General features: G+C 45.6%; 1 protein-coding gene across 1 annotated transcript in view; it reads right to left on the minus strand.

Moving 5' to 3' along the window:
• Positions 1 to 588: 588 nt before the first annotated feature.
• Positions 589 to 12195, minus strand: part of MAP4K5 (mitogen-activated protein kinase kinase kinase kinase 5) — a 577489-nt gene continuing 565882 nt past the window's right edge. Inside the window, exon 32 of the mRNA XM_086937299.1 lies at positions 589 to 1548. Coding sequence (XP_086793425.1) covers positions 1461 to 1548 — 88 coding nt within the window. The 3' untranslated portion in view covers positions 589 to 1460. The remainder of the gene's footprint in view (positions 1549 to 12195) is intronic.

Here is a 12195-nt window from a genome sequence, read left to right on the forward strand (position 1 = left end):
TTGGTTGAGGAGGAGCGGCCAGTCAGCTGTTGCAGGCGACGAGTCAAGGACAAGACTCGTGATTTATTATCTAGCAATTCAGAAAATACACCGCACTCTTCTCGGATGATTAAAGCAGTTTAATCCAGCTCAGAAAAACTTCCTTCACCTACGCGTTTCGAACAGTAAATGTTCCTGATCACGGTAGTTACAAGTCCGTTTTCACTTTCTGTTATTTATACCCTCCTTCCCACTCTGACAGTTAGGAGGCATTGTGGGAGGGGTAGTTTGTACTAGGCTTAGTTAAAGCCAATCATCGATTACCCTACATACGTTTAAGCCATGAATTTGTGTATATATGGCAATTACATTTGGGAAGCCGATAACTACCGCGATCAGGAACATTTACTGTTCGAAACGCGTAGGTGAAGGAAGTTTTTCTGAGCTGGATTAAACTGCTTTAATCATCCGAGAAGAGTGCGGTGTATTTTCTGAATTGCTAGATTATATATATATATATATATATATATATTATAAACATTTGTAATGAATAGAGGAATTCATTACATATTTGAAACCTAGACAATACAATACAGGCCGAGACACATACTATATTAAACCGGGTAATAAATCTCCCCAACATCATGTTTTTAATTTGTAAACATGTTAGATGGAATGGTAAATAAGAATGACAATATCTGAAGTGACCTAAAAAGGCGAGAAGAACGAACAGTCAGTTTTAAATACTGCTTCCTACATTTAACATCACCCTCATCACACGGATAAAAGCAAGCTCATGTTTCTGGTAACTTAGGAAAGAACAACAAAGCACTTTTTTGTACAAAACTGAACATACATGTTAAAAAGAATACAATCAAATTGAAGTCTTGAACTGTGCTACATACTTCATCAATTCTAAAATCAGATTAATGTACTAAACTGCTATGCAATCCTATGTTCCAAAAGTTATATATAACCCCATTTTAGCAGCAGATTAATAAATAAAAATTTAACATCACATTTCACAGAATACTTCTGCTTCCTTGATTAAAAAAAACAACTCACCGTTATACAAAAGCTCCCAGAAAAATATTAAGTATTGTGCCTCAAAATTGGAAAACAACTTTGAAGTACTAACGTTATTGCTGTATTCATACAAAATCATAAAGTGTGTAACATGTTAAGGCACCCATATCACTTTATAAGTTGTACATCATTATGACACACAGGGAGGGAGCATTTCTTTAGTAGCTTTTATTAAGCTAACTTGATAAAACCAGCCACACAGTGGCGAGAGACAGAACAGCTGTTTCCAGCAGCCAGATAAAAATGATCTATTTTCCTGTCAAAAGAATTATTCTAACAAACTGAACTGAAAACCAAGATACACCGTTAAAACGTCCTTTGAGTTGACAATTTTATGTTGGAAGTTGAATATTCCTATGTCAATAATAATATATATCTGTTGATATTGCTGTAACCTAGTAACTATTTTCATGTCCAGCCAGTATGTAGAGATTGCTGTGGGCTGTAGGATTATCTGTTGGTCTGCTCTCTAACACCACAACCCTGCAATGAACAGAGGATACAGTTAACCATCAAATACTGTTTTACTTGCCGATTAATAAAAATCTTTACAAATAACAATAATTTGTGACTTCTATGCATTTGCCTCACAGAAATAAGATACATACAACTTACAATCATTCCGGCCAGTTACCAAATTTGACTCATCTAACCCCACACCCCAAAACGTAAATATATTTCCAATACAAATATAAAAGGCAGAATGACCATTTTTAATCTAGTCCACAAAACAATGAAAATTATGAACAACAAGTTACTTACCTTCGGTAACACATTATCTAGACAAGATCCAGCCGCAGATTCACTACCTTCGATTTTCTCAGGCATCAGACTGGATCCGGAAGATTTTTGTGTGAGCAGTACCCCTGCGCGCTGGTAGATGGCATCGATCGGCTCCACACTGCATTGTTGGCATCGGAAGTGACGTCTGCGTCACCTACAAAGGCGCTATCTCTGCGTGTTGGCATCAGTTACTTTTCACGCCAGGAGAGCAAAGCCATGAAGTGCACTGTCACTGGTATGTCCAAACTAGGGCCCTGAAAGAGATCAGGCTTGACTCTAGAAAGTTGTCTGCATAGCAGGAAGGATGGGTGGATCGGTAAGGAATCTGTGGCTAGATCTGGTCTCAACCAGATAATGCGTTACCAAAGGTATGTACCTTGTTCATCTGATAGAGACATCTAGCGGCAGATTCCTTACCTTTGAATAGATACCCAGGCAATGCCATCCACGGTGGTGGGCTGCAGACAAATTCTAAACCAAAAGGTCCTGCAGGACAGAATGGGTGAAGTGCCCATCCCGGACTATCCAGGCAGTAGTGTATGCTGAACGTGTGCAGGGATGACCACGTTGCTGCCTGGCAGATGTCCAGGACTGGTACGCAACGCACTAATGCAGTGGTAGCAACTTTACCCCTGGTGGAATAAGCCCTTAAGCCCTCAGGGGGCTGCTTCATTGCTAGTGTGTAGCAGATTTCTATACAGAGAACAACCCAGCGCAAAATGGTATGTTTCTGTACCGCCCGACCCTTCTTTGCTGCAACATACCCCATGAAGAGTTGGTCATCCACCCCAGATCTCACGTTTGCGGTCAAGGTAGAACGTCAACGCTTTATTTGGGTCCAGACGGAGTCGCTCCTCTTCTTTTGAGGAACGCGGAGTAGCATAAAAAGTGAGCAAGGTGATGGATTGGCCCACATGAATGATGTTAACACTTTCGGCATGAAAGAGGATCTAGTGCTGAGCACCAACCGGTCTGAAAATAGACAGGAATGAAGGCTTGGATGATAAAGCCTGCAGCTCACTCACCCTCCGGGCAGATGTGACTGTCACTAGAAGGGCTGTCTTGATGGTGAGCAGATTGAGGGGACAAATATGAAGCAGTTCGAAAGGAGATGCGAAAGAAGGGTTTAGATTCATGTGGTATGCAATGGCGCCTGCTTGTGTGTACATCTGTATGAGAATGTTCTTGATAAGGTACGGTGCTACAGGCGGGGGGGTTAACCCTGAACCCATCAACAGACACAAGGTCCACAAATGTCTATACCAGATGCCTGTGCACACGTACGGTGAAATAACTGAAAGTAGATTGATCTCTCTGCCGGTTGTACTTCCGTCCCGGATGATACAGGAATGAGTAAATTCCCAGAGTATGGTCAAAAACGATGAATGGACTCGAAATAGTGAACGGTGGAGTGTCACTCAGAACAATAAGCCAAAGAATTGCAACATACGAACGTATGAGAGCTGAGTTAGGCTCTATCCAGAGTGAGTACTCCTCCAAGAGATCTGGACAGGGCAGGCGAGTATGCTGCTCAGTCTGAAGACCCACGGAGGAGGAGTACTCAATCTGGGAGGAATACTCACTCTGGATAGAGCCTCACTCGGCTCTCATAGGTTCGTATGTCCGGAGCCACATGTAGGCGGACAAGGCAGAAAGATACCCTTTCAGAGTGCCCAGCGCAGAGCCCTGCTGGGCAAGGGTTAAAATAAAAAGTAAAATATCCGAAAGGGATGCAGAAAGAGGGTCAAAAGACCTTTCTGTACAATATAATACAAATTTCTTCCAATGGCAGGCTTATACCGTCTTGGTGGAGGGACGCCTGGCTGCCAATATAACAATGCAGACTGACTTAAAGAGAAAGGTCAAATGCTGTCAACTGTCGACGCTCTATCTCCACACAAGAAGGTGTAGAGTAGACAGGTTTGGGTGAGGGACCCTCCCTCGCTGCTGCGAGCGTAGATCCTCCCTAAGAGGCAGCCTGAATGGAGGATCAATGCTCATGCTGAGAAGCTCGGGATGCCAGTGTCTGCCAGAGCCACAAGGATGATTTGGGCCCGGTTGTTCTGGATATTCTTGAGAACTCCGCGCAGAAGTGGTATGGTTAGAAAGGTGTACAGGAGGCCTAGGCTCCACTCTAGACAAAAACCATCTCAGAGCGAGAACCGCTTTGGAAACGCCAGCATGCAAAAAATTGATGACATTGTGCGGACTTGGAGAAGGCAAAAAGATCTAATCAAGGCTCTCCCCAGTGCTGAAAGAGACCTTGCGCCACCTCTGGATGGAGACACCACTCTTGATCGGCTAGGCATTGACGGCTGAGATAGTCCGGTCTGGCGTTCAGGGAACCTGCCAGGTGTGAAACCACCAGGGATATGCACTGCTGCTCAAGCAGTTACCCTTGATGAAGGGTCCACGACTCAACCTGCCCTGTTTGTTGCAGTACCACATGGCAGTGGTGTTGTCTGTGAACACTTGTCCCAGCCTTCCCTTGATGGAGAGGATAAAGGCTTTCAATGCCAGTTGGATCGCTTGGAGTTTCAGCAAGTTTATGTGTAGTCCACACAAGATACCAGAGCCCCCTGACACCCACCTCACCCAGATGGCTGCCCCATCCCAGGAGTGATGCATACGTCACTACTGTGAGATCTGGTTGGGAAAGGGAGAGAGTTCAGTCTCTGACCCAATCGCTGGTTGTTAGCCTCCACTGCAGGTTTTTTGCAGTTCCATCTGAGATCTGGACCATGTTGGAGATTCCCTTGGTGCTGCGCCCACTGGAACTTCAGATCCCACTGCTGAACTCCCATATGCCATCCAGCATGTCACTAGCAGGATGCAGGAGGCCATGAAGCCCAGCAGTCTCAGTCATTCTCCCCACAACCCAGGATAGAGGCTGAAATATCAGTATCATAGCCTGAATATAACCCCAGCCCGAAACTGCAATGTGTCCAGTACAGCTCAGATGAAAGGGAGCATCTGAGAAGTAGTCAAGTGTGAATTCAGCACGTTGATAGTGAACCCCAGCAAACGCAGGTGGTTAGCAGTAATATGGATGTGGGAGAGACAGGCCTTGAGCAATCCTGCCTTCAGAAACCAGTCGTCAAGATAGGGCAAGACAGGCACCCTTGATCTGTGCAGATGAGCTGTGACCACAGCCCTCACCTTGGTGAACACCAGAGAGGCGCTGGTAAGACCAAATGGGAGTACGATGAATTGAAAATGCATGTGGCCTACCATAAACCGCAGGTAACATCGATGGGCAGGTAGGATGGAAATATGAAAGCAAGCATCCTGCAGGTCCAACGCTACCATCAAGTCTCAGGGGTCCAGGTCAGACAGTACCTGAGCCAAAGTAAGCATCTTGAACTTCTCCAATTTAAGGAAGAGGTTGAGGGTTCTTAGATCGAAGATAGGGCACAGCCCTTTGTTCTTTTTGTAGACCAGAAAGTAGTGGGAAAAGCAACCACTGCCTACTTCTGACACGGAACCCTCTCTATGGTTCCCTTGGCCAAGAGCTGTAACTTCCTCGCGGAGCAAGGACAAATGATCCTCCATTAGTCGATCGTGAGTGGAGGTAAAGGGGAGGGAAGTATTTCAAGGGAAGAGAGCATCTGTCTGATGTGATGGTCTACCAGTGGCAGAGATGATGGGGATTCTGCAACCAACTTGACGCCTATGATCTTGTAGGGCAAGTTTAAGAGGGCTTTGAGGCTGCAAATGCAGGATAATTGGTGGTTGTGGCAGCCCTCTGACTACCCGAACCACGGGGTTGGTATGCACAGCATCCTTGCATCAGCACAGACTGGGCAGTTGACATCGGGTGGGGGCTGGGGTAGGGTAGGCGTGGTTAAACCATTTCTGTGGCTATAAAAGGGGTAAGAGCCAGACTGGGTTGATAGTGGGCAACTGAGAGGCCAAAGGACTTGGCCGTCGCCCGTGAATCCTCAAAGCGCTTCAGCCCAGAGTCTGCCTTGTAACCATCAAAGGGCATGTCCATGAGGGAAGCTTGGACATCCCCTGAAAAGCCAAATGTTCTCAGCCATGTGTGGCGTCAAAGCACCACCGTTGTCAAAAACACTCTGTCCACCAAGTTGGTCGAATCCAAACCATAACTAATGGCAAACTTTGCTGTATCTCTCCCATCTGTTACTGCTTTGGAGAGCACAGCCTGGGCCTCCTTCGAGACCCATGGAAGTACTTGCGCAACAGTGTCCCATAGTGTGTTGGAGCAGTGGCCCAATAAGCATGTGGTGTTCACCTACCGCAAAGCAAGGCTGTTGGAAAAAAAGATCTTCTTACCCAAGCTGTCCAGCCTATTGGTTTCCTTGTCCAGAGGTGCGGCAGGGAATGTGCCATGGGACGTAGAAGCTTGGACTACAAAGCTCTCAGTGGTCGGGTGTTGAGTAACGAAACTCAGGTCCCCAGGTACGGCTCGGTGACTGCGGGTGATTGTACTGTTTACAGGAGCCCCTGAATTGGGCTTAGACCAGGTTCCCAGGAGGACAAACGTCAGTGCTTCATTAAAAGGGAGCAATGTGTTCTGAAGAGGAAGCTCCCAGCTGTAGCACTTTCATCAAGATGTTAGTTTTTTTTTGTTTAACTTTATTTTCATTTTATATTTAAACATGTGTATTGATCATTGCAATACTTACAGCAGCAGCGAAACAAAACAGAGTCTGTCCCGACAGTTGCAGCAAAATGAGAAATTCCAACTTTACATTGACACTGGTGGTATCCTTATACATTGATGCACATACATAATTTTACAATTAGGGGGTACATCCCAATCCCTCTCTCGCAGCAGTGTGAAACAGCCCAGCCCAATAAGTGGCAACTCAAACAGGTCCACACTGCAGCCCTGCAGCGTCCTCAGTGTTTCAGCCAATCCCTGTCCTCTCATGTTCCTCCCCTGTTTCTTCCTCAACCTAGTTACGGGCCAAATATTTTTAGGCTTAAAGCAAGTGGGCATAAGTGCATTGAAGTTTTCGGAGTGTGTATTATAGCGAGGTAGGTCGCCACACCATTCCTCTTTCGTGGGTGTGGGGCCCTTCATTCATCGCATAGCGATCCTGCGCTTTGCTATTAGGATACCCAGTGCTAATAATTTGCCTGTGCCTTTGGGATACTCCTTAGTGTAGCCTAGCAATGCTTCCAGGGGAGCCAATCTCATTCCTACTCCCGCTATGTCCTGCAATGCAATGTGCACCGTCTCCCAAAGCCTCTGAATCCCCCAGCAGGCCTATGCTAGACGCGTGAAGTTTGCCTCTGCCACCCCACATTTCATGCATTTGTCATCATCGCAGAGCCCTCACTTGTGCAGACGAACTGGGGTGTAGTACATTCTCTGCAGAAACTTATAGTGTATTAAGCGATGTCTGCCATTTTGCGATATAGTCTTTGTGTCCCTACAGCAATATACCCATTGTTCATCAGTAATATCTATCTGTAATTCTGCGCGCTATTCCTGAAGCGATTTTGCAGCAGGAGGGTCTGGCTCCTCGTTTGTAAGTGTGTACAATATCGAGATCAAGTGTTGTAGGGGTCGTGCATTTAGCAGGTACGTTAGAGAGGTACATTTAGGTAGTTCTAGAATGTCCTCCACCAGTATTGTTCGAAGTGCATGTCTTGCCCGGAAAAAATGAAATCTTGCAAACAGGAAAGCTTCTGGGAAAGCTGTGTAAAGCGTATCCCATTGCTTGACTGTCCCATCCAGAAAACAGTCACCCATACGGATTATGCTCAACACACGCATGGCTGTGATAAATTCTTTCTCTTCTCTCATTGGCAACTGCCTGCACATTTCCAATGGCAATTTGGGAGAATAGAATAGGGTAAAACCCCAAGATGTTAGTTTTGACTGCCACATAGAGCAACTCGAGATCCAGCACCTCAGCCTCACCCTGGACTAAGATGCTCCCTCATCCATAGCAACGGTACGGGGAGAAAGCATAACAGTGTCTGGGGAGGTGTCCAGACCACTGACATCCCGGAGTTCCTCCCACCAGTCCATATCACCTTCAAACTGGTATTCCAAAAGGTCCAGGTACCTCTACCCACTTTTCTTTCTTGTCTACCCCTTCAGAATAGGGCTAAGGATCTGACCTAGGACGCAGTGGTCCTGTCAGTGCCGGAATCGGTGTGGGTCGATGCACCTCTGTGTCATTGGGTATCAGGATGGGGCTGGCGCCGAGAGCAACAGTGTCAGGGCTGGGGAAGGTCGCAGTGGTAAGCCAGCACTGGTACTGGTCCATGAGCAGTCGGTGCAGAACCCAATGGGGCTACTCTTTCCCAGTGGGACCCAAAGGCCGGTCAAATACTTTGCAAATGACCTCGGAAAATTCTTTGATTTGAGCGGGTCGCTCCAGATCCCGGAACTGGTGGGAGGCTCTAGTGGTCCCTGGCAACGACTCTGAAGAACCATGCCTCGATCGTCGATGGCCAACAGTTGAGGGGAAATCGAAGTACACTTCGACGACTTGTGTTTTTTGTGCTTCTTTTCCCGAACGGCCTGAGGACTGGGTATGGAAAGAAGAGGACTTGGAGCTCCTTGAGCGGTTCCGTGACCTCCCTCTCAATCGGGATCTCAGAGAAGTCGTGCAACCCGTTGTCACCCGTCTGGCAGAAAGCAGCTTAAGGGACCGCTCCCTCAAAACATTTGGTGCCATGGCTCGGCAGACCGTGCACGGCCTGGAGTCGTGGTCGTGCTTGAGACACCACAGACACACTAGGTGCTTTAACTGACATGACAGGGGGAAAGGCTTTGAACGCCACTGAATCCAGTTCTGCCCCATTTAAAGCAAGTCTGTTAGGGGATCAAATGTGACTTTGCTTGAATACCAATATTAAGAGACTGCTTATTGTCTGGAGGTGGTCTAAAATGGACTGTGGTGAGACAAGCCTTCAGCAGCCAGTCTCTCAAAATACAGGAAGACATGCATTATCAACCCTCAAAGAGACAGTGACTACTGCCATCACCTTTGTAAACTCAGTGGGGCCAAGGTAAGGCTGAAGGGGAGCAAGAGGTAATGAAAGTGTTCTTGGTCCCCTTTGCACGGCCGGCATGTAGAGTTAGAAGAAAATATGCATCCTCCATTTCCAATGACACCATACAATTTCCTGCGTCCAGAGCTGAAAGAATCTGAGCCAAGATGAGTATCTTGAATTTGTCCTTCAATAGGAAGACATTTAGATGCAAATGTCCATCTTTTTTAGGCATGAGAAGTAACACCTCACATTTCTCAGAGTCAGATACATGCTAGTTAGTCCATTTGGAGAGCAAAAGTACCTCCTGCATTAGGATTTGCAAGTGTTCCTCGAAAGTTTATTCTAGTGTGAGATATAAATGTGATAGAGAGGAACTCAAGAATAGGGCTTTGCCTCTTTGTACTTCTTTTAAGGCCCATATTCTGATGTAATAAGCCTCAAGCCAGGGAGGAAATGAAAGATCCTACCAGCCTGGCATGGGCCTGCACATCTCCAATAAATCCAGTAGAACGCATCCATGCATGCCTCCTCTAGGCCACGCTGGTACCAACAGCCTTTCCAATGCAATCCATAGTATTCCATGCCAGCACAAATCACAAACTGCGCTGCATCCTGTTAGTCGTGTATTGGTTGTGCAAAAGAGGCTCTAAGAACTGATTGGAGCACCGGCAAGAACTTGCTGGCAGTGTCGCAGAGAGTATGTGTGTATCTGCCCAGCAAGCATACAACTTTTAAAGACCTCGGGGTGAAACTCGCAGATGAAAACATTTTCTTGCCAAATATGTCAATCCGTTTGGATTCCCCATCCATAGGGAAATGGTCAGAAAAGAGTTATGTTTAACCTAATAAATAAAAGCCTACACATTGAGGCCCTCAGGAGTAGGGTGTTAAGTCAGAAAAGATGGGCTGCAAGGCACAAGTCTATGTCACTGGTTATTAGCCTGCTGATGGGCAAGAACATGGTTTTGACTATCTAGCCACTAAAGTGTCAGTAAGTGCCTCATTTAAAGGTAACAATGGCTCAGAGGCTGAAGAATAAGAGGGCATTTTAATTTGTTTTGATGGAGCAAATGCAATTCTAGTACATCAGTTGCCTTCCTGTCCACCTGTGCAAACAAAGACTTTTCTCCGCTGATGGTCAATGTGGTGAGTCAATCTCGGTTTCAGGGGATCCACCCAACCTATTGGCATTTTGCAGATCTAGTTAATACATCATCTGTATAATGGGGAGGGAGCATAGTATCTCCCTCATCTTAATCTTCCTTGGTATCCTGAGTGGTCCTGCCTGGTTCCTGCATATGGTTACAGTAAGAGCTAAAAAGAGAATAGAGTCTCTTTTGGTAGTGGAATTGCAGTGGAGAGGTTAGGTTAGATTTATGTTGAAAAAGGTTCTGCTTTAGCAATCTTGTAGCACGAGATTGGCCGGGCTTCGGCTTAAGTTGCATTGAGAACCGAAATGATACATACTCCAGTGCTATCCTGGTCGGTCTCAGTGCAAGGAGAACCAGCATGGATCTCGGAGCTGGAGTGGAAGACTGTACTGGAACCGGTATAGGCCTGCAAACATGCTCTAAGGAGGCAGAGGACATGGGGGGACACACCAGTGTAATACGACTGGAGGGTCCTGCAGCTCTTTAGTGCCTGAAGGCACTCCAGAGGGGACCTGTATCGCAATAATGAAAGCCACGTAATCTGCTGCAGAGTTGACGATAGCCCAGGAAACTTGGAGCTGGACTCATGTCTTGAGCGCAACATAATTGAGTTGAGCAATGTGGAGCTTTGCCTTGTGGTCCCAGATCACCGTCGAGTGCATAAGAGTGCACTTGTCACACAACTTTGAAGTGCGGCAGGATCCCAGGCAGAACTGATACACATCATGTGGTTCTGTGATGGACATTTGCTTCCAGCAGTTGCGGCACGGTTTGGAGCCTCTAATGTTTCGATTTTGTTTCACCGCATTGAAGTGCACCAAAGGAACCAGTCCTATTTCATAGAAAGGTAGTGACCGCAAGAACAGCCATCTCCCCAGTATCAATAGTGCCTATTTAAGCATGGACAGATTTCCATGTTGTGGCTCTACAAACCTCTGCAATAGAGATGTTTCTTTTCCATTTGGTGGTAGCATGTTCCCCCTCTTGTGGAGTGAGTTCTAGGTTTGCCTGGTAATAGTTTGTTTGAAGATTGGTAACATAAGGAAATACAAGCCACTGTCCAATTGTGATGGATTGTTAAAACGTGGCCAGTCATTACCTAATTTGACCACAATAAACAAATGTTTCCTTTTTCTAGTTTTTTTTTACAAATGAAACCTCAAAAGTGGAGAGCCCTCTCTGCGGGTGTAGACGGGTTGGGGAAGAAAGTTGGTATGGTAATAGTTGGGCTGATGTGGAAATTAGACATGACTTTGTGTAAGAATAAAATCTCAGTTCTCAAAACAACCCAATCGGAATAAAAAAAAAGTAAATAGTTCTTCTGCTGATTAAGCTTGTAACTCACAGTCCTCTAGCTGAAGTCATTGTAACTAAAAAGGCAGTTTCCCTGAGAGCTGCTGCAATGTTGCTCTATCAATAGGTTCACAAGAACAGAACATTCAACTTGAAAGTATGAGCTGAGCTCCCATGTTGGAGATGGCCTTTTTACTGATGGAAGAACCTTTTTGAGGCCTTCTAAAAAAATCCTTACTTATTAGAACCTTAAACAAATAAACCTGCTGTGGTGACTTTCTGTATGGCATTGTAGCAGCCAGGTGGCGTTTTATAGAAGAGATGTGTAACTTTGATTTGTCTAGATACACCACATAAGGCATCAATACTTCTGGGAATTTAATAGGATTGTGGCTAGCTATTAAGATTTTGATCTTAGAATTGCTTAATTTGGCAATCACTGTAGGAATGAGAGCAATGGGAGGAACACCATGGACAAATGGTGTTGGACAATTGGTCAAAAGTACTTTATCCAATGAATTCTGGTGCTCTGGACACAGTCTCAGCATTTTTTTGTTTCTTGCAGTGCCAATAAATCTAATGTCGGGAATCCCCATTCTTGAAAGGTGTTTCATATGACTTTGCTCATGATACGTTTGCAATTTTCCTTGTGATGTCGACTAAGGAAATCTTCTTGAGTCTGATTTCCTGGGATTTGTATTGCTGTTAGATTTCCGTCTGGTCGAGGCCTAAGGCCTCGCCCTTTGAGCTAAAACAGCTAAATCGCTTGATCTCGTGCTCCTTGCTTGTTGGTGTAATACATGGTTGTTGTGTAGCCCTTTTAATAATGAAGTTTTTCATTTCCAGGGAGCGTACAAAAGCCTTTTGGCCAAGGTGAACTGCCTTTAGTTCCAATAGACTGACGTGCTGAGTCGTTTATTTG

Source organism: Lissotriton vulgaris, chromosome 9 (assembly GCF_964263255.1).
Source record: "Lissotriton vulgaris chromosome 9, aLisVul1.2, whole genome shotgun sequence".
NCBI lineage: Eukaryota > Metazoa > Chordata > Amphibia > Caudata > Salamandridae > Lissotriton > Lissotriton vulgaris.